The 27,385-nt window shown below is 36.2% G+C and overlaps 1 protein-coding gene and 1 long non-coding RNA gene across 3 annotated transcripts in view; one reads left to right on the forward strand and one right to left on the reverse strand.

Annotated features, from left to right (window-relative positions):
- Positions 1-27,038, reverse strand: LOC143237940 (uncharacterized). 2 transcript variants are annotated; one of them, XM_076477707.1, is made up of 2 exons: positions 26,257-27,038; positions 1-2,688 (listed from the first exon to the last, which is right to left on the reverse strand). In XM_076477707.1, exon 2 carries the CDS (start codon positions 2,653-2,655, stop codon positions 880-882), a length of 1,776 nt encoding a protein of 591 aa, XP_076333822.1. In that variant the 5' UTR covers positions 2,656-2,688; positions 26,257-27,038; the 3' UTR covers positions 1-879. The 2 variants fall into 2 exon arrangements, with proteins under 2 accessions (XP_076333822.1, XP_076333823.1); XM_076477708.1 differs by lacking the exon at positions 26,257-27,038 and adding an exon at positions 6,186-6,407.
- LOC143237941 (uncharacterized) overlaps positions 26,923-27,385 on the forward strand; it is a 10,864-nt gene continuing 10,401 nt past the window's right edge. Inside the window, exon 1 of the long non-coding RNA XR_013020345.1 lies at positions 26,923-27,060. This is a non-coding gene — a long non-coding RNA (uncharacterized LOC143237941). The remainder of the gene's footprint in view (positions 27,061-27,385) is intronic.

Consider the following 27,385-nt stretch of genomic DNA (forward strand, 5'->3'; position numbering starts at 1 on the left):
TTTAGCCAAAGGCGAGTTTATTTGAACGAGATTTTTCAAAACAATAAAAAACAACAAAAATAAAATAAAAATAGAACATCTAAGATATTATAGAAGTTTGTTACACAAGCATAATATTCCGAGTGATCCGCTAAATCAACTGTCCCCAGACAAGTAAGACAAGTTTTATTAATATAGTCTTGATTATCCAGTGTTTCACAACATATTCACCACGAACAAAATCCTGGGTACATTCTGTGGTCTGAACAATGTAATATACGCATAACTGTGATAAACTAGAAACGAGTGAGAATAAATTTAAACCTTTCCAATGGCTCGTCTGGTGTTGAGTAAAATTAAGCAAATTTGACAGTGGCTCCTCACTCTGTAGCAGAAACCCGCATTCTTATGTGTCCTAATATATATATGATATTTTATGGATAATTGGATAATACTGTCCATTAGGGTGAAATGTCTGTTATCGTTGTATTTGCAATAAAGTTAACAAGAAGTTTGTATAGAGAAAACTATCTACGGCAATGATTTGAAGAGAAATGTTACATTTAATTTTCTGTGTCTATTAGGCTTAGTATACGCGAACATATGGATATAGTATGAGCATATAATAATAGAAACTTAAACTCAAACGATGTTGATGTTAGTCAAAATTGTTTTCGTATTTTTGAAATAAATATTTTCCCCCATATTTCGAGAGTTTGTCGTAACTTGGTTGATCAGTCCTCTTTAAAGGTATTTCTAAGGGCTTTCAACGTGGATTTTGTGCCAAACTCTGCTTTGTATTTCGGGCTTGTTATTTGTTCTTTTCTCTTCTCTCAAGGCACTTTCTAAATCATGACAAGAATTCTACTTTTAATAGCCTCCGGGTTTATTCTTTATTTTTCACGTAATGTTATTACGGTTCTTGTTTTTTTCTTCTATTGCACTGTCGCCCGTGTCTATGGTAGCAACAAAGCCTAGATTTTTTTCGTCACTGTAAGCACCAATCAAATCTGCTTCTAACGCACTTTCGTACACGACATATTCGTTGCAGCGTTCCTCCTCGTGAGTATAGTAAACAGCTCTATGTCTCATGTAAAGAACCACATAGATGACACCTACGAGCAAGACAATTATGAAGACGGCCGTCGCCACTATTATTCCTAAACGAGAACCGGCAGTGAGAATACGGAACTGACTAAACGGCCCTCCACATGGTGGTATATCTCGACTACGCAACGCTGGAAGTTTCTGCCCTGCCAAGGTTCTTGGACTATCACAAACTATACAGTCATGGTAGTTCTTGCACACTTTGGCCTTGTTAGCTGTCTCTGCTATCCAATGCAAGAGCGGAAGAATGTGGCATTCAGTACAGGTCCATGGATTAGAGTGTAGAACTATTCTCTTCAGGTTACGAAGTAGGGCAAAATGATCCAGCTCTTCCTGCGTCAGTCTTTGAAATCGATTTCCTGAGAGATCCAATACTTCCAACTTGCTCACTGGTCTCAACGCTTTGAAACTTAAGGAAGCAAAATAATTCTGGGACAAATCAAGATATCTCAGGTCTCTATTAGAAACGAATATACTTGGAGGGAGAGAAGCGAGCTTCATTCCACTAAGTGAAACTCCACGGAGACGGTGGAGTGGCTCCAGGACATCCATTATGTTTTCCACGGTGATCTTATTAAATCCAATGTCCAATGTTTGTAGGGTGAAAATTATTGGTTTGAGAGTGTCAATCATGAGGATCGAAAACTGATTGTCAGAGACGTTCAACGCTCTAATACTGGAGTTGCAGAATGCACACACATCAAAACTAACAATCTTGTTTCTAGAAAGACCAAGATAATCAAAGGTTTGTCCACTGAACGCCATATCGACGATCACATTTAAATTGTTACCGTCAAGGTAAAGCTTACTCAATTTCTTCAAGTGACGAAATTCTTCTGGAGCGAAATAGTTGAAAGAGTTATCTCTGAGGTCTAGCTCCACCAGATTGGGCAGTTGTTGGTAAATCAGAGAATGAAGACGCTCAATCTGACATCTGGCTAAACTAAGACTCTTTATTGGCCTCAGGTCCTTCAGGTTTTCTGGATCAACATTCCGAAGCGGATTCCCACTGAGATCCAGGCGTTCCAAATTTTCCAACTTGTAAAAGAAGCGAGGTACAAGTCTTTTTAACGAGTTTCTTGCCAATGACAAGGTTTTTAGATTGGAGAGAAAATGAAAAGGAGCAGAAGGAAACGCAGAAATCAAATTGTCACTGAGGTCCAGAACTCGGAGGTTTTTCAAACCGTTAAAATCAGTATCGTGCAACTGGGTGATGTTGTTGTAACTCAAGTTGAGAATTTGGAGATTGTTACCAGGCCAAAAAGAACTATCTCCAATAGCTGGAACATTAGAGTGCGTGATATGAATTTCTTCTAAAGAAAAGAAGTTCAAAAAGATTCGACCAATGGTAAGATTATTGGGATTGTCCCTGGAAGCGGTCACGATTAGAACTTGTATGTCTCTGTCCATTTCCATTATAGGGATTTGCATCATTCCTCCTTGATTACAAGTCACGACCTTCCGAGTTTTTATGACGTTACATTGACATATATCAGGACACTTGGAATAACATAAATCTGCCATAGATAGTAAGAAAATGGTCCACGGCCATAGCAGAATAGCTGCCATATTATCTCTAGATATTCTTCTCAATCCCCTTATCTGGAACAAATTAATAAATAAATTTTAATATCGTAGTTTTCTAACTGAAAACAATACATTGATAATTCACATAAAAAGTATTTTAAAATACTCGTATTCAGTTATAAAATCACTATAACGATGTTGGTTATTTTTTTAAAATAACTTACGTAAACGTTTGCTCTAAAACACTCGTATTCAGTTACGAAATGACTCTATTAGTTTTGATTATTTTTTAAATATCAGTATTAACAGCATTATTATTGTACAACCTTGAATTTACTAAGAGTGTTATGTAGATCTAAACACACTCGGAGTATTCTACAACCTTGTATGTATTAAAAGTATTCCACAACCTTGTTCACACTCAATGTACTCTGAATCCTTGCATGTATCAAAAGTATTCTACAACCCTGTACACACTCAGTGTATTCTAAAACCCTGAATGCATTAAAAGTGTTCCACAGTCATGTACACACTCAGGGTATTTTAAAACCTTTAATGTACTAAAAGTATTCTTCAACCCTGTACATATTAAGAATGTTATACAACAATATGCGTATTAACGGTATTCTAAGCCTGTACGTAGGAAGAGTATTCTACAACAATGTGTATACAATGTGCTACATCGCTGTACATACTCAGAATGTATCGTTAAGAACATCAGAAAAGTTTACACTAGAGTCACAGAACCAATAAAGCCAACGGAGTTTATTCTAACTTAAGTCGAGTTATCAAAACATTTCACTTATTGATAAACTCTATCTGTGTATATTTTGGTGTGTCCAGCTGTCTTTTAGTGAAATAAATGTTCATGGATATCTAAGTCCTATTCTGTATAATGTAAAACACTTTTGGGTGTATAATATTATGATTACTTTGTAAACAAAAGAAGGAAATATTAACCTACACTGTTGAGAAGTCTGTCTAAGATAGTTGATTTTGATCAAATATTTGAATTTCGTTCATTTTGTTTCATTGAGACAATAAAAAAAAAAGAAACAAGGAGACAATATACCGGACTCCCTGTTTATCTGGTCACCATAACAGATCATTAGCAAAAATATTAGAAAAATGTAAATGTGTTTAACTTCAACACAACTGACTTGTTGTAGACAAGCGAAGAGGTAGTTCATAACGTGAGAAACTGTCTTTACTCCATTAATTTTTAATCACAAGATTCATATCGAAGTAAAATTTCAAGTGGAAGTATGAAACGTATTTTTAGTAATTTTCGATGTCAATTTGTTCTCATGGGAGTCATTCGTCCAAACCTTAGTCGAAACTGAGTTTATAATAACATTTTTTCGGAGTCACAAAATGACCCCCAGTGGATCAGCGATAAATCTGAAGGCTTGATTTCGATATTTGGATAGGCACAGTTAACCCATTGTGTACCTTTGAACTTAAAACAAACAAGAAAATAAAATATTGTGTTTGTTTGTTGGTAATTAAGCACTAATGGGCTATCTAGCGTTGTAAGTACGAAGACATACCGTTGTGCTACTGTGGAAGCTAAATATGTGTAATTTACTTACCAGAACAGGCGACAACGGGAACCCCCCCCCGAAATTTCAGTGGTTTTATGAGATAATGCTGTACGTTAATCTTACTTTAGTTTTAGATTTAGCTCTATTATACGTTTCATCCTCCCCAATTAAGATGTTTTCTTATAGCAAAGCAACATGGGGCTATCTGCTCAGTCCACCGAAGGAAATCGAACCCCAATTAAGAAAACCTGGAGCCGTTGCTGTACTCAACATACATTATTTGTGCTGGATATAGTTAATGAAAGCTTGTAAAGCACTTTAATAGTGTTAAACTTTTAAAAAATTAAAAGCTATCTAAAGCTAGGCTTTGTGGGATTTATATTTTTACTTTGGTTTTCGCATATTAATTTTATTTGCAAACTGTTCCTTGATAATCACCCAGATGTTTTTAATGTAAACTATTCTGCACCATAATGCTTATAGACACTATCTTTAAAAACAAATAATAAAAAGATAGAAAACTGGTTCCAGTTCTAATATAGGAAAGTTTCCAAGGCTCTGTGTTTTACGTATTGAATAAATGTATACTTATGGAATATTGAGGAAAATTACTGGTTCATCTCGTTATTTCCACTGTTGCAAATCAAGAACCTAAAAGGCAATTTCTCTTGTGAAAAAAAAATTACTAAGATCATGTGATGTAATACTGTATTAATCAGTTTATTTTTATACCAGCTGCACGCAACCAGAAACTTTGCACATCTGTTATAAGAACTGAAAATTTTAATAAAATTGTCCCATAAAAAACATGTAGTAATATACTAGCTAACATGAAAGAAGACTTCCTTTGTGATGATAGGCAGTTTGGTAATGAGAATAAAAATAAAGTAGTTTGGAAGTATCACATAATCAGCTGCAAAAATTAAGGGCTAAAACTGTGTTATTACCATGCAAAATTGCAAGAAAGGTGAAGGCTAATGATTATATTGTGATAGTATGCTACGAAAATACAGTTTTCTTAAGTTGTTATCGTTAAGCACAAACCCACACAACAGACTACCGGTAACGTGCCAACTATGGGTATCGAAACCCACGTTTTATCGTTATATGCCCATAGTCTTACCCCTGAGTCACAGGGTGCAAAATCAAGAGCATTTGTGGTTTAACAAAAAAAAGTTGTGAACACATTTGGTTTCATCACCATCTACTCACAACCCTTTCATCTTTTCTACTCAAAGCTCTACCGGTTTGTTAGTTAAGCTTTAAATTATAAAAACAAATTTAATTTAAAAGGAATAGACAATTCTTCAACCTAATAGCATAACGAGTGCCCTCTGATGAAAGAGAAAATATATACACTCATTTGATGTGAGTACAAATGTGTCCTCCTACATTTTAAATAACTTCCTCTTCATATTGGCCAATTGTTTTTTAGTAGAGGGATGACGTGTGCCACTCTGGAGTCAGTATAAAACAGGACATCGCCCTCTACGAGTTTTGTAATTATACACATTAATGTTCTGTAAAGAACCATACATAATTTCTGGAAATCTAAATACATCCGCTTTCCAAACATAGGCAGGAAATAAAAACGAAACAAACCGCTCATTACAACTCGGATATTTAAAAAAATTACTAGTTTCTATTTATTGCTGTTTCATCTAAATGAAAACTAGTTTACATGGGTGAACCTACTTCTCCCTTTAGAAAGCTTCCCCAATGGCTCAGTGGTATATCTGCGGACTTACGCCTCTAAAAACCGAGTTTCGAAACCCGTGGTGGGAAAAGCACAAATAGCCCATTCTATATCATTGTGTTTAATTCTAAACATGAGTCAAATCCTTTAGGAAACGTTCTCAGTCATTTTCTTATTTCTTAAGTCACATCGTACTTACGTGTAATCTTTTTTGTTTATATATATCTATGATTTGAAAGGTTACTAATAGATGTAATACTTCCTTCAAACGTATTTTACTTAGTTTGTTTGGTCATGAGAAAACTACAAAGACCAACTGTCGCCGTCCTTACTTTGGAGTTGATGATGACCACATGGAAAGCAATTGGTTGACAACACTAACCGCTAACTCTTGGCTGCTTCTTGATCGTTACATTAGTCCACCGCTGGTATAGCTGTAAGTATTCGGATTTACAACACTAAAATTAGAAGCTAGATCCTCCTCGATGGATTCAGCAGATAGCCAAATGTGGCTTTGCTATAAGAAAACACAGAAACACACATACTCGTCACATTATAACTCTGAAAGGGTTTGAATTTGTTTTGAATTTCGCGAAAAGCTACACAAGGGCTATCTGCGTTAGCCGTTTCTAATTTAGCAGTGAAAAGGTCGAGGGAAGAAAGTTACTCAATATCACACACCGCCAACTCTTGGACTACTCGTTTTCCAACGAATAGAGTACTGCTCATCACATTATGACACCCGCACGACTGAAACGGCGAGCATGTTTGGTGTGACGGGGATTCGAAGTTACGACCCTCAGTTAGCGAAAAGAGCGCCCTAACCACCTGGCTGCTGAAAGGATGAGAATGTTGGGAGCCATCCGCAGTTTGAGTGTCGAGCGCCCTAATCACTAGGTGGAAAGAGAAAAAGAAACCATTGAAATAAAAATGAAAAAAGAGAGAGCGCTACGAAACGCTAATATTATAAGGAGTCCAAGGCGCAATGTCTCAAAGGAAATCAAACTACTTTCAGTTATGTTTTAAAACAAAAGTATAACACTTGAAAAAAACAGTCGTAATCTGAATTTTTAACTGTTTTTAATAACTAGGTTCATGTTGTGTTCTGTGAACGTTGATTCTTCACGAACATTCAGATCTCCCTTGTGATCTTATGTAAGCGATAGTACACATCAGTGGTCACACCCCGGTTCCACGCTTCGGCTAACGTGTAAAACTAGGTAGAAGGATATCAGGTGAGCTTTAGCACTCCTAAGTAAACGAAGAGTTGACTGGTGGAGTAACTGAAGACTAGTCAATCTGGCGACAGTAACAAGACAACAGGATGTGTGGCACGAATGGGGCTTACAGTGGTGTGTAGTTAGATTAGGCCAATCACTGTATAAGAAGCCTTGTAGCTGTAGCACGTATGTTCCCAAGACTATCAAATATCATTCACATTCTGGAATACCGAAAGAAGAAATATAGATCTTTGGGGTGAGTCTTGTTGCAAGTACTAACAGGAAAGATAACTTATGAGCGAGGGGAAGTTAGTTGAAGAGTATGAAGATACTGACTCAAAAGGTCGTGATGTTTTATGTTTATATAATATCAAGCTAAAACCCGAAATAAGGTTCTAATTGCTGAAACATGGAATGTAAAGACATTGTAACAGAAAGGTAACAACTGAAGCTAAAAATTTGAGGATGAACATTTTTGGCATAAGTAGGGTTAACTAAATGGATTCGGATCTGTTTGAAGCAGGAGATTATCTGGCGATTTATTCAGGTGGAGGCAGTAACACCAAAAATGTTGTTATTATAATTCATAAAACAGCTGCAAATTGAAACTGGCAATGACCAGCATCGGATAAAGTTATAATGATGGAGTGGTGGCTCAGCTTAAGTGCATTTATTTGATTCAGTTTTATGCTTCAACATCACGCCACATATACGAAGAAGTGGAAAGCTTTTATAAAGATTTTTTACAAGGAGTACGAAACAAGTCAAATCAGATGAAATATTAGTAGTGATGGGAGATATGGACGCAATAGTAAGGAAATGAGAAACATGCTGACATCGCTGCAAACAAAAGAGGTAAAGGTATAACCCAGTTCTGTGAAAGAAACAATTTGACCATGAATGAACAAATTATTCAAGTAACACCAAGCAAGACTTTTTAATTTGAAAAAGCCCATTGAATGCACCAGGTATCACAGAGACAACTTCATAAAATGACAGAAATTCTATCTTGAGCATAATAACTTACCAGGTGCTAACTGTAAGAGTGACCATAAACTAGTGATGTCAAATATAGAAATAAAAATAGTCATCAGGAAAAACATTAACAAGAATGTCAGTTTACTAAATGTATTCCAACTTAAACATCCATAAGCTGTACAGAGGTTTAACATCAAAATTAAGAAGTATTTTGAACGCCTACGATATGACAGGCAGAAGATAATACCTTTGATGAAGAGGAAAACAATGAAAACACATTTAACAGTGTAACATCGTGACGTGTTTCAAAAGGGCAGCCGATGATACAGTGGGTAAGAAGAAGAAATGATCACGTTTAACGGAGGACATTCTAACAAATGATGAAAGAAGGAAAAAGGTGAAAAGAAAGGAAGAGAAATATTCATGAGACACACAATAATACACAACAGGGATGTATGGAAGGTGGAAGAGATATAATGGAACCTGAACTGGCTGAAACTGAAAAACTGAGTAAATAGGGCAAAAGCAAAAGAATACACAAGAAGGTAAAAGAGATAACAAGAAGAGTGAAAAAAATAAGTGACGTGTTATTTGACATCAAGTATATCAAAAAACAGTGGAATTCCTTTATCCAAGAAATGTATGAGGACTACCGAGAAAAAAGCCAAAAAACAAAAGAAAAACAGAACAAGATGGAAGTAAGGAATGCAATATACAGGATGTAAAATGGAAAAGCAACAGCAAACAAAATAATAATCAGGGAAAAGCACTTGATGAGAGCGGAAATGATAAAATTACAATATTATTTATAACACTGGATATATACTACCTATCCCCGTGGTACAGCGGCATGTCTACAGATTTACAATGCTAAAATCAGGGGTTCGATTCCCCTCGGTAGGCGGAGCAGATAGCCCGATGTGTCTTTGCTGTAAGAAAAACACACACACTTTCCACAAAAAAAAAAACCAACAAACAATCCTAATATCTAGTGTCATGAGGTAAATTACAAAGCTTTCGATACGAATCATTCTTGAAAAACAGTTGAAAAATGATATATTACAACACAGGAGAATACCAGCATGGGTTCAAAAATTGACACAAAAAACAGTGGGTAAGTTAAAAGGTATGTCTATGAAAGGCAAATTCAAATAACTCGAAATGCATACATATATTTTATAGACTATGAAAAGGCGTTCGATAAGGTAAAACACAAAAAATTGACATAGTGCCTAAAAATATTATATTAAAGGAAAAAAATCTCGAAAGTAAGGAACAAATCACAAGTGGAAGAAATGTGAAGTGAACGAAAATATTTTAGATAGATCGGTTTATTTATTTGTTTAAGGTATCTACCCACAGAACACAGAAAGTCAGAGAAGGACGCTTACAGCAAAATTGCTAAAAAATCATAATCATAATTATAAAGTGCTATTCATGGTCCACTTTCTTATATGAGTCAGAGATATAAACATTACACAAATATACTTAAAACAAAACACTAGAAGTTTTCATATTGGTGATGGATTAGAAGAGTGATGATAACCAGCTGAACGTGGAAACTAAGGAATGATGTAGTTATGGAAACAAAACAACACAAGGATGCAACGGAAAATAATTGTTATCATCAGAAAAGGAAAGGTAAACATATCTTAAGAGCTGGAAATCTCAGATAAACGTATGTGGATGGTAGGGGATAAAAGAGCAGGTAGAGAAAAAGTGGGAAGTAGTAAATAATGGACTAAGATGGAGCTGGAACAGTATCATAATGGAAGATGAAAAAGTGGAGAGAAATCCACTAACCTGCTGACTGATGACTAGAGTTTGCAAGAATAAACCTATTGCGCATGATCGGCTTCTACTAATAACAATAAAGACGTAACACAGAGCTCTTCCGCTTCTTCGCTAGGAGCTAATGATGTCGTTGAGACTTAACAATGTTTATAATGCCTGCCTAATTACAGTTGTCTTCACAGAGTTTCATTTGTTGTCTTTTTAATCGGGAGAATAGCGTGTTCTCTATTTTTAAGTATGCTCTTAGTAATCAAATTGGTAATTTCCAAACGTACAGATAAAATCGTGACAAATAATACCTAATTTATATGATAAACGATCTTAATAGAGCTACAACACGTTATCGAATTCGGTGACGTGTAACGAGACACGTTCACGTTCGCACGCATCACTTAACGTCATCCCCTATCAACCAAACGGTGGAGCAGCAAAATCACCTTCTCGTTAAAATGTCGAAACTGATTGTCCGTTTTTAGTGCAAAAGGGTTGACATATTATTGTGTAAATCGTCAGGTGTGTTAATATGGAAACTTTACGCGTTACAAGTACGTATGATTTCTGTAAACTATGTGACAGATCCAAGCGTGCCTTTGAGTGGTTTCTAGCACAAGATTAGGAGGGACAGGAAATGCTTATTAAGCGATTGGTTATCTAATTATATTTAATAAACTGGGGCAAGATCACGACAGGCCTGAAAACTACATTAAACCACGTGTCTCGTTTCGAATTAAATCTAAAGTTGGCTCTTGAAACTCTGGTTTCGCGTGCTTCTAGAATTTACTTGTTCAATCTTGAAAAACTTCCTTACATAGTAAAATATACCTCATATTCTTGAGTACATTCTCCACCGAGTTAATAACATTTAGTCTTTTGTGACACAGAATGAAATGGGGATATCTGTGGAGGTAACTCTACTCTGATTAAATAGTGTTAAAGCTGTGCAGCTGAACATTTTCAACATTACAATATGAAGTTTATCGAATTCTTTCTAAAAAACATGTCTTCAAAGTCACTGAAATAACTTTTACTATGATTGCTTCAGATTGGTTAAATCGTCCAGTCCAAAACGCCATTTCAAAAGTAAAATTCTTATAACACTTCCTATCAAATAATCCTTACTACGATTGTTTTATAATGATTAGAATATCCAATATAAAACTCTGTACCAAAAGGTTCGTGATCTACTCTCAATAGCAAGTTCAGCTTTTCTCTCAAATAGAATGGCGCATAAAGAAGTAGTTAAGAAAACATTAAAATTTATTTTCAAACACCAGTGCTTAGTTGTCATAATTTGTTACTTACAAAAAAATCTTTTGCATGCTCTAGATTAGGAAGTTTATTTAAATAAAATTTTATCAAGTTTCGTAAGCAGTTATTTTTGAATTTAAATTACACTTGTGTAAGCTACGTGTGCAGATTACTTGCTGTACGTGTGAATCTAGAACATTTTATTTGAGAATGCTAGACTTTACTTTAAAGCTTTTAAAACATTTCAGCCTCCTTAACCATAAACATAGTTTCACCACTGATTATTCAAAAACTATGTATAACATCCTATATATCGCAGTAGTGATTCTAATTTATATTCTATCACTTTTTACAGTAACTGCCATTGCTATGTATATTCCCCATCTCCCTTTCATTTTTATATTTACCAATAACCTATCATTGCCATACATATACATCTGTCTACGAAAAACCTGCCATTACCATATATATATATATGTCCCTCATCACTCAACGTTATTATACCTACAAACTTACCGTTATGATGTATACCACATCTCTTTGTTTTGTTTATTTTGTTTTTGAAGTTCGCGAAAAGCTACACAAGAGCTATCTGCGACAGCCGTTCCTAATTTAGCAGCATAAGACCAGAGGGAAGGCAGATAGTTGTTACCACCCAGCGTCAACTCTTAGGCTACTCTTTTAACAATGAATAGTGAGATTGACCGTCACATTATAACGCGTCCACGGCTAAAGGGGCGAGCATGTTTGAAGTGACAGGAATTCGAACCCGCGACCCTCAGATTACGAGTCGAGCGCCGAACGAGGGGAAATCACGAAAATTCTCTAGAACAGTAGATGTTACTTGTTGAGTTTCACGCAAGGCTACTCAAGGGCTACCTGTTCTAGCCGTCCCTAATCTTGTAGTGATGGACTAAAGTGAAAGCATTCACTCAACATTAAGCGCGCCAACTTTTTTCGAGGGTAGTGAGATGCGACACTAACCCGAGAAAATAATAATAATAAAGAAAGATTACCACGATGGAAACTACGAGATGTTCAACTAAACAGAACAAATGGAATCCCTACAATAATGCAAATCTAATGTTCTAGAAATAATTTGTTTACATGTTGTTACGAGCAAAAGTATTCAACGGAGTCTTTGTGCGTTGTCCACCATCGGTATCGAAAACCGACTTTAAGCGTTGTAAACCCTCAGACTATTCGCTGAGCCTTCAGGACGCTTACATAAGAAGAGAGAAATAAAAAAAAGGCTGCAAATGAAAAATAATTGTGGTCATTGTTTCGGCCAAATATTTGTTTGGTCGAAACGTTGACAACATAATTATTACTTTTGGTTTTTAATGATTTTCATGGATTTTCTGAGTTTACCACGTATTATCTGAAGTTATTATTTACTTAAGTAATGACATCTTTCTGAATAAGAATAAAAAAGTGAACTTCGAAAGTATAATGCCGAATTTGAATTATAGCATTTTACACTTGAAAGTTACATCTTTTACTCTAAGAAACGTATTTAAGTATGTTATAACAAGTTGATTGAAGAGTGAACCGCTATTTTTGTTAACAAAGAAATGATTATATAAATAGTAATGACACACAAATTTCAGCAGAAAGCTAAAGAAAGATATAACATATGAAACACACTTTTACGTTATTTACTGACGACTCGTACAATTAGGTACGTAGGTCATGCTATTTTAAGGACGACTCGTTAATTAGATAGCAGGCCTAACACTACTGTATTAGTGTTAACTAATAAAAAAAGCGTTAGGGTTTTGAACTTATGGTAGAACAGAAAGTATCTCCCACATTTATAGAGCAGTTGTACAGGGTTTCTGAGAAGATGATATATAATTACAAAGAATTTAGTTCCAAAAGTCTCTCCTAAGGGATAATTTTCTCTCACATATCAGAAATCTGAATGCACCGATTACTGTATAGGGATTTGACTTGGTGAAGTAGAAAACGGCATATCCAACTCTGCTGAAACCTCCCTAAGTGCTACTCTCGTCAGTAGATCGCACATAGATTTATCATAATAGTTTTTCAGATAAATTCACCATTGCCTCAAGCCTTCTCGAAGTTGTTCTATGGGCGGCACGTCCCTTGGGAGTTTCTAATTGATGAAAGAGCTGAGATCAGACGAGCCGACTTTTCATTCTCTGAAGAAAAATCCGCTGTTGTGCGTTCTTTGACCCTGGTGCTAAACCAGAAATACAGAATAAACACGTGCTATCGTATAACACCTATGCAACTTTTTTTTTTTTTTTAATAGATGGCAAAAATGTTGTTGATCGTGACAGTAACTGGTTAAGGGCACTCCGAGGTCGTGTCCTCAGTTGTTTTTCTTGGCTTCCTTCATTTCTTCACTCAAACAACACACATAGATATAATTGAAAGTTATAAGTTGAAACTCAAGTTTCTCAACCTCGGCAGAGTAATGGCCCTGGTTACGGAAATGTCACCCATATATCTTTGCCCCTTACCTACAGAAAAAAATCGGAGTAATTTAAATAGTTTAATAACATCGCAAACCCGCTCTGGAAAGATAGAGGACGACAACAGGATAAACCAATTAACTAGTGTTCACTAACATTACAAAAATCTTTAACCATTTCTTTTATCCAGTTTCATAGTGCAGAATTTCTTAATTGTTTATCTGCCCTCCCCCCTCCTGTGGCACAAAAATATATCTTACAACGCCACAAACCACATTTTGGTACCCGTTTTGGACAAAGCACAGACAGCCCATGATGTAGACTTGTGTTTTGCTACAAACAATTTGGTATCGGATTCATATTATTCGCCCAAAACTACACAAGGACTATTTGTATTTAGCCTTCACAGCTGATAGACTAGAAGGAAAGCTGCAAGGCTTTATTATCCACTATGAACTTTTGGGTTGCTCTTGGCTGAAGGGAATAGTAGAATTGGATCACCACTCTTATAATGCGCCCCAAGGATTGGATCACCACTCTTATAATGCGCCCCAAGGATTGGATCACCACTCTTATAATGCGCCCCAAGGCTAAAAAGTGTAAAACTTGTTTTTCATTTTTTGATTTTGAATTTCGCGAAAAGCTACACAAGAGTTATCTGCGCTAGCCGTCACTAATTTAACAGTATAAGACTAGAGGGAAGGCAACTAGTCATCACCACCCACCACTAATGCTTTTACCAACTACTAGTGAAACTGGCCGCCACATTATAAAGCCCCCACAAATGAAAGGATGAGCATGTTTAGTAGGTGAGGAATTCGAACCCGCGACCCTAAGATTGCGAGTCAAGCGCCCTAACCACCTGGCAACAGATCGCGAACCATGGACTTTTGATATATATACCGAGTACGCTAACCACGCCATATAAAAAATAAGAGGACAGTTGCTCAGCGTCCGTGACGTCATTAGTAGAATTCACCCTCTCTTTTTCTTTTTCTTTTCTTTTTTGTAAACATCAGATTCTTACTTAAATGTAACATTATTTACACGAGAGACAACCAGTTAACTGGAGATTCACTAGGGAAATAATAATGATTGCGCAAAAAAATAGTGTTCTGTCAACAGCATTCAATGATAATAATGTTAACCTCATGGCCTCTGAGACCTAGCAGGAGAAACTGCTGATTGGACAGTGAATATATTGTAGATTTTCAGGTCTACAGTTCTGAGTTTACGGACGACGAATTTTGAACGTTTCATGTATCTCAGCAAAAGAGTAAAAATCTCCTCGTTGATTATGTTTTTAATATTTTTACTCCTTTTGAGGGAAAGAAAGAATAGATACTAGATTTTGAGCATTTTTAATTCTCAGAATAACAAACTTATTCATCCGTCTTTTAGCTTGGAATGTCACATAAAGCTTTGATTGTGCATATCTTTAATACACTGGATACTAAACTAACTCATCCTCCTTTTAGCTTATGACGTCACATAAAATCGACCTTGTGCGTCTCTAATAACTTTACAGAGAAAGTACGTGTATAATCAAGTTAGAGCAACTAAATTCATTTAGCGTTGTTGTGTTAGTTCGAAGTTACACAGTGTGCTTGCGATCTGTGCTCAAACCAATAGTGGGGTTTGGACCATGAATTTTAACAGTGTGAGTCCGTACACTTATCGCTGAGCTACCATGGAACCTCGAAAATGTATTCAACTTGTTTTTGTTTTTTTTTTCACCTGTATCTTGTTTTGCTTTGTTTACCTGATTTTTTATTCTCATACAGCTAGGCCCAGCACGATCAGGTGATTAGGGGGCGCTCGACTCGTAATCTGAGGTCGCGAGCTCGAATCCCAATCGCACCAAACATGCTCACTCTTTCAGCCGTCGGGGGCGTTATTATTGTGACCGTAAATTCCACTAATCGTTGGTGAAAAAACAGCCCAAGAGTTGGTGGTGGATGGTGATGATTAGCTGCTTTCCCTCTAGTCTTACACTGCTAAATTAGGGACAGCTAGCGCAGATAGCCCTCGTGCAGCTTTGCACGAAATTAAATTTAGCAGTGTAAGACTAGAGGAGAGGCAGCTAGTCATCACCACCTACCACCAATTCTTGGGCTACTCTTTTACCAACAAATAGTGGGATTGACCGTCACATTATAACGCCCCCACGGCTGAAAGGGCGAGCATGTTTGGTGCGACGGGAATTCGAACCCGCGACCCTCAGATTACGAGTCGAACGCCTTAACCTACCTGGCCATGCCGGGCCTCGTACTGTCAGACTAACATAATCTATATAAATAAATGTCAATATCTGTGTATGTATCTGTTCCTCATACGTTTCAAATTTATTGATAAATGGACACAAAAGTTGACACAGTAACATAGATTGACATGAGAAAGGTCATGGGGAACCCTCCTCTCTAAATTTCATATCTAATTTCGGAAAACTATCAATGTAGTATGTAATTGATTTACTGTTATGCGTTTAATGTAATACTTACGTTTGTTTCAGTATATTTGTTTATACATGTGACGGAAAATGTTAGATATGTATTATGCAAGTCCCGCCTGTTTTCTAAACTTGTAGAAGATTCTTGAGAGTAAGAATCAACAATATTAGTTTTGCGTAAACGATAGCGAGTTCGAACGTTGCTGCACCTTCTAGAAACTCTCCTGAAACTATATAAACCAACGTTCCAAGAAACAATAACATTATTAGTAGTCAGCTACAGTCAGTGTGCTATAGGCCTCGGAAGCTATAACTTTGATTAACGCTTAATAATCGGAAAACTACAGAATTTAACCAGGAACGTACATAGATTTCGAACATAAACCGCTCAACTTCAGTGAATAACTTCGGACGTTAGTATTTCTACGACGATATTAAATATCTTTTTCGATAAGGGGTGAGCGTGTAATCGGCGTAAGGCCAACGGAGCCCGTTAGCTTAAGCGAGGTGTAACAATATAATTTGCTCGTCATAGACCTGGATCGTCGATAAATATTCAATTCTAGACCGGATGTAAGACTCGGTATTGTCTGTAAGTTTGTAAAACTGTTGTATATAAATAATTATTTGTAATAACTATTAGTAACAACCGTTAATATATTGTTTATCATATTTTATTTGTATATTAAATATATTTGTGTTAAGAAAGACAATTGTACGTATCAGTTTTGTTGGAAAATATCACAGATGTGATACATATCGAAATTCAAATAGCTGCTAAATTTAAATTTCCAGTTATTTGAAATCGTAATACGTAACGTATGTCACATTACAAATCAGAGACTCATTCGAGACAAATTATAACACGTAATGTAATAAGAATATTCCTAGCACAGCACGAATAGGTAGTTAAGGCGCTCGACTCATAATCTGGGTGTCGCGGGTTCGACTTCCCGTCGCACCAAAAATGCTCTCCTTTCAGCCGTGGAGGCGTTATAATTTGACGGTCAATCCCACTATTCGTTGATAAATGAGTAGCCCAAGAGGTGGCGGTGGGTGGTGAAGACTAGCTGCCTTCCCTCTAGTCTTACACTGCTAAATTAGAGACGGCTAGCGCAAATAGCCCTTGTGTTCCTTTGCGCGAAATTCCAAAACAAACAAAAACAATCCTTTCTAGACATTGTTGTTAATCATGATGCTAACGGATTTACTTCTTCTGTCTATTGTGTAAACACCTTTTTGATCTTTTCACCGTGTTTGGTAGTTTTGTACCTTTTTTGTAACGTAATCTTATTCTCTGCCCACTAAACAGGGCCGACAAACTTACCTCTTCCTACTTAGCCTTCACAAAGAAATTTCTTCCGTACAAAGCATTCTATTTTGAAAAACTACCTTAAGCATTTCTTGGAGAAAATAACTTATTTATTCTTAATGAATGTGTTTGTCAAATTGTTTAAGAGCCTGGCATGGCCAGGTGGTTAAGGCACTCGACTCGTAATCTGAGGGTCGAGGGTTCGAATCCCCGTCACACCAAACGTGCCCGTCATTTCAGCCGTGGAGGTGTTATAATGTGACAGTCAATTCCACTATTCGTTGATAAAAGAGTTGGCGGTGGGTGGTGATGACTAGTTGCCTTCCCTCTAGTCTTACACTGCTAAATTAGGGACGGCTAGCATAGATTTTCTTCGAGTAGCTTTGCATGAAATTCACTATTATTACCTTTGTATATTTGTATTGCGATTTTAGTGTTTATTATGTTAAAAAATTATAAAAAGCACAGTTTATTATCTTTTGTTACAAATAAGTGTTTAATTCATCTGTCGAAGTGACGTGTACTCCAGCTAGTCTATAATATAATATTGAAAAGCAATATAATGCAATTTCGAAAAAACAACGAATAATTAAAAGGGATTATGGCGCTAAGATTAAAATTCTAATGTATCGTCTTTCTTCGTACTTAATATAAATTTATCAAGATAAATGTCATCTTCAGTTAAGACAGTTTTATTTTCCTATCAGGGATGATTAGCTTTTGGAATTGGAACGTGTGTTTTCAGACGTGATGGACGCGGCTAATTTAAAGAAGTTTAAGAGAAGGCAGACAAATATTTGAATGATAAGGTACTGATTTCATTGCTTTATTCTTACTTTAGTGTATGGAAAGACTTAGATGGACTAAGAGGTCCCTTGAACTAATCTAAAGACGACCTAAGGTCGCAACGTAGTTTCTGTACTCTACTGTAATTAAAGTTTTAATACCCATACCAACCGTCTTGAGAATACATTTTTACTTCAAACGGGTTTCTCGTCATCAAGAGGTCCTTTGTTGTCCTTATGTTTGTGCGTACTTTATCTTACTGTAACGGACAAAATATCAACTATCTGTTTATAATCACTATGACGATATCCTTTAAAGACATGTTCACTACATTTGCAAATCACTTTCCATACGGTTATAGTAACAGTTTCAAATTGCCATGTTAGAGACCTAAACTTCCTATCTGCTTATCATTTTTTATTTTTATAAAATCCTTTCCCCTGAATAAACTGAACTTTTTCCACAATGGGTTTAATCACGATTAAGAAATTTTTAGGCCTTAACATAATATTTTTTAATTATGTTGTTTCATAAATGATAGACTACTATATATTTGTTTGTTGAGTATCATAAAGCTAAACAATGGAGTAGGCCCATCACAGACATCAATTCTTGCATTTTTGTAAGTGGTAAAGCTTATCGCTGAGACATAGGGATTAATAGACGTCTAACCTACCTGTTAATTACTTACTAGAGAAATAAAGAAAAAGAAACTCTATCAGATTTAAATAATTTAACAGAACGATTTCCTAAAATTTCATTTCAATCTAGTAATCTATCTCTACAGAGTCATGGTTCTTACCAGGCCTACTTTCAGCTACATTTTGATAATCAAATTAAAGTTTACATAGTGATTAAAATAATTGCTTAATCGTTTCTATACAAACACAGTAACAGCATAAAAACTTAATATACCAAAAGTATAGTTCACAAGTTCTTAAGAGTTCAGTAAATACAACCCCACATAGCGATAATCCTACCTAGGCCTACTTTCAGTCAAACGCCTGCAATACAAGTTTAATTTTACGCAGGCATAAAATTATCACTTATTCTCTGATAAACTTACAATGTGACAGTATGGGAACTTTAACAACAACTCGTTGATCTTCACAAAGAACCGGGGGTGAAGAGAAACAGACATTTCCGATCATTCCTGGTTATATATTACTCCTCGAAAGGAAAAGAAATAAACTTTTAACTTAAATTACCGCCACGCGACGTTGTTTCATCACAGAATGCAATCATTATTTACTTTCAACTCTGTTTGACCTTATGACACTGACAAATAAAATTCTTTAAATGTATGATTAATTTTACTACCATTAATTTTACACTGATTTTTGTTGTTGTGTTTTCCGTTAAGAATAGAGAACAAGAAGGTCATCATCCTTGTACCTTATAAATTATTGGATAGTTAAAACGTGGCATGCCAGTGTGAACATGAAAAATGGAGTTGGAGTAGTGTTCCAATTATAGAGTTTGCACGATAGTTTACAAGGGAAATACTGAGTTGGAGGAATATTCCAATTAAGGTACTTGCATATTAGTTAACAAGGGAAATGTGAAGATGGGAAGCATCCTAGTTAATCAGGTTTTTTTAGTTTAAAAATGGAAAATGGAGTTGAAGGAGTTTCTTATCATAGATTTCACACGTTAGTTTGTAAGAAAAATATGGAGACAACAAACACTACAATTACATGATTTATTTGTTAGTCTAGAAGGAAAATATGAATATTGGGAAGGTTTCTAATCGAGAATTTACATATTAGTTCAAAATGGGAATATGAAGTTGTTGGGGTGACCAATTACGAAGTTTGGGGGTTAGTTTGTAAGGGAAATATGGAAATATAGAAATGTTCCAATGGAGAAGAATTTATGTTTGTTTAAAATTGGAATATTTAGACAGAAGAACATTCCATTGTGGAATTAAAATGTTATTTCGAAATATGGGTGTGGAAATATAGAATGTTTCTTATTACTTAGCTTGTATATTAGTTTAAAAGTAAAATATGTAGATGGCGTAGTTTTCCAATTAAGAAGTTCATATATTAGTTTAAAAGTGGAATATGAAGATAGAAACTTGCAATGAAATAGATTATTCCACTGCAAACTTGTTATCACATTTCCACTTTTGTGGATTTCTGTCAATCCTGTTATTCAAACGTCTTTATATTTCTAACATTCTAAAATTCATTATTTTTAGACCTTAATGGTAAAAAACATTGCATTTTAATTTATTACCTTATAACATTCAAGATGCTGGAGTAAAGAAATAAAAAACACACAATGATACTGTGAAACAAAATACTTGCTTTAAAATATTGTTGAGTTACAGTGTAAAACCTGTGTAGCTGGATTTAAGAGATTCAAGAATAAGATAAAACTGACGAATCATAATACAGGGTGAGTGTGTGTTTTCTTATAGCAAAGCCACATCAGGCTATCTGCTGAGCCCATCGAAGAGAATCGAACCCTGATTTTAGCATTGTAAAACAGTAGACTTACCGCCGGACTAGCGGAGGGTGTACAGTGTAAGTAATATCATTTATTACTTAATATTGATACAGCAAATTGGATTAAGTTGCCCTATACTTGCTTTTGCGTACAAATCATTTAGTTTCGTAGTGATCAAATACTAACGAGTATTTCACAAAATATGAACGGTGTAGTTGCGAAACATGAAAAAAAAAACATTCTTCTAGTCAACTGTTTCTTTATATGGCAAAAATAGTTCGTTTACCACGCCACACTTAACGGATGTGGTTAGTCGGCACGCACTTGTAGTGTGCCTCCAGTCACAGCGGTGCCTAGCTAGGCGACGAGAGGAGGCACTGGCATGTCAGCATTCTAGAGAAAGACACTGAAGAGATCTATTTGATAAGCAGTTCTTTCTCTAGAGACAAGACAGAAACTTTGCCGATGACGAAGAGAACCGTACAGATTAAAGAAGATAAATGATTCTGCTGCAGCGTATAATAAAACATCCTGGGTTGTACAATGAAAGCATACATCTCACATTGGTCTAGAACGGCGTGTCAAATAACCTAATAAGGCATGTAGACTAACAAAAAGCACAAATCCGTTAGTCACATTAGTTGTGACTCGTTTTGTGTTTTTTGTCAACATTAGTTTTCAAAGAAAGCATGACTGGAGACCTTGGAAATGCGAATAGTGAAGAAGAGCTTGGAGTCCGAATTAAATGTCTGATATTCATAACTGAAAGCCTAAGTATTTATAAAAACTCTATAGGAATGAGATTGATAAGTGTAATATTTACTAAGCTGCTTACGCCTTTAGCTCGTTTATGCCGATTTGAAGCACAACAAAGAATCAGACATCCGTCGTAGAATTATAATTCTCGAATGATAAATGTGCGTTTTTATTGAAACATTAACGGTTAGTGCTTTCGCCAGCAACACCCACTTGAAGTCAGGAAACATTCACGGCTCAGAAAAATGTGGTTCTAAAAGCTCGACATGTCAATGTTAACATTCTAAGAGAAAGGTTAATGTCCAAAAAATCTTCAATTGATCACTGATAAAGTGTTGGCTTGACAAACTAAACAGTGTTCCATTACTGAGATTTTCTTTCATCAATTGTCAGTGTTGATGTAACACAGTCCTTACGCCGCGCTTTTTGACAGCTTAGTTTTTCAGGACATCCTTCCGGAAAGACACATTTTCTCTCCGTCATAACAGTTCTACCATCAATAGCACTGAAATAATCTGTAAATGTAACATTGTCACTAACCTTGTTGCCCATAGATCACATATTCCTCAAATAACTTTTCCTTCTACAGTTATTCCAAAAGTCCGAGTATGAGAGAACGTAAACTAACAAAACAATAAAGTAAATACCACAGACTAATGGCACTTTATATGAACTGTATGTTTTTTTTTTTTTTTGGAATTTCGCACAAAGCTACTCGAGGGCTATCTGTGCTAGCCGTCCCTAATTTAGCAGTGTAAGACTAGAGGGAAGGCAACTAGTCATCACCACCCACCGCCAACTCTTGGGCTACTCTTTTACCAACGAATAGTGGGATTGACCGTCACATTATACACCCCCACGGCTGGGAGGGCGAGCATGTTTAGCGCGACGCGGGCGCGAACCCGCGACCCTCGGATTACGAGTCGCACGCCTTACGCGCTTGGCCATGCCAGGCCCCTATATGAACTGTAGCAAGTCACCAGGGCGACATCTTTAACGCCTTCACAATTAGATCGTGGCAAAATCTCAACCAATCGAAAGTGCAATACCAATACAGACTAATATCTGGAAAAAAAATGTATCAAAGTCATTTATGCCTCCCAGTGACATAGCTGTATGTTTGAGGACTCACACTGCTCTACACCGGGTTTCGATACCCGTGGTGAGCAGAGCACAGATAACCTATTGTGTAACTATTGCTTAACTCTAAACAAAGCCATTTAGAAGAAACCTTATTCATACAGTGACTGACGAGATTGTTAAACGATAGGTAATAAAAGGTCAATTGCATTACAAATGAGAGGGTTTTCATTATTTCCCGTGTTAACGAAAAAAGAAACTTGCTCGGTAGAGTATATATGAAAACAACGGGCTTCGACACTACATACCTAAACAATCCGGACTAAGATACGAAAAAGAACTATCTGACACCCCCCCCTCACACACATAAAACAGCAGGATGGGCTGAACAAATATACTGGTGCCGTTAATAACATAAACAAAAAATTGAAACTGACGTAGACTTATAAATAAGCCCATCAAGGCCAGGTGGTTAGGGTCACAGATTCGAATTCCCTTCACACCAAACATGCTCGCCCTTTCAGTCGAGGAGATGATATAAAGTGACGATCAATCCCATTATTCGTTGGTAAAAAGAGTAGCCCAAGAGTTGACGGTGAGTGGTTATGACTAGCTGTTTTCCTTCTAGTCTTACACTGCTAAATTAAATAGCCCTCGTGTAGCTTTGCCCAAAATAAAAAAAAACAGTAACAAAAATTTATAAATAAAAGGTTCCCAAACCTTCAGCTACACCTTGGACTCGGTCGCTGTTGTCATAATAAAAGTGACCGAATAAACTAAAAATACAACAATCTCATTTGATCACATACTTGTGTGGCTGTCAATTGCAGCAGCTTGTTACAATGAAAATTGAGGTATCGTGTATTAGTGGATAATCATAGCCAACAGACAGAGGTATCGGGTACTAGTGGATAATCATAGCCAACAGACAGAGGTATCGGGTACTAGTGGATAATCATAGCCAACAGACAGAGATATCGGGTATTAGTGGATAATCATAGCCAATAGACAGAGGTATCGGGTATTAGTGGATAATCATAGCCAATAGACAGAGGTATCGGGTATTAGTGGATAATCATAGCCAATAGACAGAGGTATCGGGTATTAGTGGATAATCATAGTCAATAGACAGAGGTATCGGGTATTAGTGGATAATCATAGCCAATAGACAGAGGTGTCGGGTATTAGTGGATAATCATAGCCAATAGACAGAGGTGTCGGGTATTAGTGGATAATCATAGCCAATAGACAGAGGTGTCGGGTATTAGTGGATAATCATAGCCAATAGACAGAGGTATCGGGTATTAGTGGATAATCATAGCCAATAGACAGAGGTATCGGGTATTAGTGGATAATCATAGCCAATAGACAGAGGTATCGGGTATTAGTGGATAATCATAGCCAATAGACAGAGGTATCGGGTATTAGTGGATAATCATAGCCAATAGACAGAGGTATCGGGTATTAGTGGATAATCATAGCCAATAGACAGAGGTGTCGGGTATTAGTGGATAATCATAGCCAATAGACAGAGGTATCGGGTATTAGTGGATAATCATAGCCAATAGACAGAGGTATCGGGCATTAGTGGATACTCATAGCCAATAGACAGAGCTCGATCTACAGAAAAGACACATGACGTTCCTTGATCCGGAACACCATTCTTACAAATCGTTATTAACAGTCAGTACGCAGACGAGACTGCTAGTTGGAAAGGTCTAATCAAATAAATAATTTATTACTGTAGATGTCGCTCCTTTTATTACATAAGATATGCAGTTCACTGTCTTAGGTTATCTCATAAGATATGCAGTTCACTGTCTTAGGTTATCTCATAAGATATGCAGTTCACTGTCTTAGGTTTTCTCATAAGATATGCAGTTCACTGTCCGAGGTTATCTCATAAGATATGCAGTTCACTGTCTTAGGTTTTCTCATAAGATATGCAGTTCACTGTCTTAGGTTATCTCATAAGATATGCAGTTCACTGTCCGAGGTTATCTCATAAGATATGCAGTTCACTGTCTTAGGTTTTCTCATAAGATATGCAGTTCACTGTCTTAGGTTATCTCATAAGATATGCAGTTCACTGTCTTAGGTTTTCTCATAAGATATGCAGTTCACTGTCTTAGATATGCAGTTCACTGTCTTAGGTTTTCTCATAAGATATGCAGTTCACTGTCTTAGGTTATCTCATAAGATATGCAGTTCACTGTCATAAGATATGCAGTTCACTGTCTTAGGTTTTCTCATAAGATATGCAGTTCACTGTCTTAGGTTTTCTCATAAGATATGCAGTTCACTGTCTTAGGTTTTCTCATAAGATATGCAGTTCACTGTCTTAGGTTATCTCATAAGATATGCAGTTCACTGTCTTAGGTTATCTCAATAACGCCGACAAAAATTTCAGTTTGACAAATGATCTTGACACACGTTTCGTTTGCTATAAACACGACTTCCAAAGGAACAGTATGCAACAAAATCACACTATAAGCTGGGAATATTGTAGTTATACGCACTGAATATACATATATTCTTTGTAACTTACTTATGCGTTTGAACTGTAGAAGTGCTCACTGTATTGGAGAGTTAAGTTAAATGATATAATGGTTGTAACTGTACGCAAAACTATGTAAAATTAACACTTTGCTTACTTTTGCCACATCTTGCCTTATTTTGGAATTCAACGGTCTGAAACTTACGAAACTGAGTAGTCCTCTAGAATTTAAATTACTAGCGACTGTGTAATACCCTGGAAATCATCACAACTAAACTGGGGGTTTCTTATTTTTAAGATAAGCCATTTCTCCTAAAACTGCCTTTCTTACCCTTCAGTGTATATGTCGTAAGCCATCTCACCTGAAAACCTCTTTTCTTATCCTTTAATGTATATGTCGTAAACCATCCCACGTGAAGGTGTTTTTCTTATCTTGCTATGTATATGTCGTAAGCCATCTCACGTGAAGATACCTTTCTTATCCTTTAATGTATTGGTAATTAAACAATCTCACTCAAAATATTTTTTATCCTTTACTATATAGGTGAAACAGCCATCTCACTAAAAATGGTTTTTCTTATCTTTTAGTGATTAGAAATCTTTCTCACTGAAAACTTCTTTTATTCTCCTTCAACGAAAAAGTCAGAAAATAATCTTACCTGAAGCTGCTCACTTATTCATTCGAGTTTGCGTGTTAAACTATATACCAATTTGTTGTATTAATGTTTCTACACAATAAAGAGGACACACACACGCGCGCGTAGGGTTTTCTTCCTGTTCATCCGTATAAACACCGTACGTTATTAAAAGAACACAATTTATTATACGAGCTTATTCTACTTTACTGAGTAAACTAAACAGAACAGAATGAAGAAAAATGACTGTTTTTATCTTGAAAACATTATAGTTCCTGATTAAGTTCTTTTAACATTTATTTGTCACTTTTACTTTCTTTATCCTTTAGAAGCAGTCTAATCTACACCGTCTTGGCAGAAATATAAATTAGATGTGAATGTCTTATAATCGGATTAGCTATATTGAACTTAAGAAAAAACGACATTTTGTGAACTTAATGGAGTTTAGAAGATTTTCGAAAGTTCTAATGATTGATATTTTATCTTTTGAAAACTAATACACTGAACGTTATATTGATTCGTTATCAACGTACTACGAAGTCGAACGTATTGACCAAAGTCCACTAGTTGAATCGTTTTTAATTCATGTCTTTTTCGGACCTATATCAAATTATATTAATCAATAATCGCTAATTTATATTATTTACAGAAAATAAGTTACTTCTGCCATTTCCGATGTTGATAGAGAGTTAGGCTTAACGAACTTATTAAAATAATGGATAAATATACGAACTAAAAGAAAAGAGAACTTACTTTCTTAAGGTTTTAAGGGTAACGTGTGCTTTAACTATCACGTCTTGAGCTGACGTTGTTTCTTTTTCTGGCGAAGCTTGTAAGAGAAAAAATAAACCTTATTAGAGGAATTGCCAAAAAGACTGTTCTCGAAAATGTTTTTCAAAGTTGTCTTGGTGAAACAAACAAACTGAATTAGTTTTATGGAAGATGTATCACATATGTTTTCTCTTAACTGAAACTATTAATGCGGACATGAATAGTAACATATTTTACTGAGATGGTCCTGCACCGCGTAACATCACCTAATGAGTTGGATGCTAGCTAGTTCTCTGCTTCTCGAACCTTTACTGTTGTACCAGCAGAAGTTCTTGTCCTATCCGAGCACAAGAGGAAACGATCTTCTGGCCTCCTCCAGTTCACGGTCCAAGACACATTAGTGACTCGACTATTAAAGATACAATAAACAAGCGTTTTACCAAATTCGTAGCTCACAAGTTTACGTTATCGGACCGGCCCTGGAGCAATCGTGACAGTGTTTCTGTCGGTTCTTTGTAAATCACATTCCAGGCGTGGAGTTGTATTAGAGTAGCCACAAACGAGGAGCCCACACGTGAAGCAGTAGAGAGCGCTTCCTCTGAATAACTGGAACAGACGAGGTCTGAGTGGGACTTTTCGCTACGACAATCTCGTGTGCAGCTCTCGAGCTATTCAGTTAGTTGCGGTACGTAAGAAACTGACAATGTAACAGCTGCTGGCTTCACAGGGTAGCAACAATTCATTACAGTCTCACAGACTAGCCAAACGTGTTAGGTAAAATAAATTGTAAGTATAAAAAAGCTCTATCTTTTCATACATTCTAAATTATGATTAATAATAACAAAACCTTTCCTAAAACTGATATCTAAGTGTGACCGCTTGACTAATAAGGACCTTCCTTAAAAGCGTTTTTTATTATATTTGCATTATGCCTTTGAAATTGCCTTTCTGATTTCTGTTTTATCAGATAACAGAATTCAAAGAACATCTTCAACAGTAAGTCTATGCATTTACAACGCTAAAATCAGTGGTTCGATTCCCCTCAGTGAACTCAACAGATAGCTCGATGTGCCTTTACTATAAGAAAAACACGCATGCACGCACACTCTTG

The sequence above is a fragment of the Tachypleus tridentatus genome, chromosome 13 (assembly GCF_004210375.1).
Source record: "Tachypleus tridentatus isolate NWPU-2018 chromosome 13, ASM421037v1, whole genome shotgun sequence".
Taxonomy (NCBI): domain Eukaryota; kingdom Metazoa; phylum Arthropoda; class Merostomata; order Xiphosura; family Limulidae; genus Tachypleus; species Tachypleus tridentatus.

Excerpts from the sequence above, each read along its gene's own strand:
- LOC143237940 (XM_076477707.1), bottom strand. The coding sequence starts at position 2,655 with ATGGCAGCTATTCTGCTATGGCCGTGGACCATTTTCTTACTATCTATG.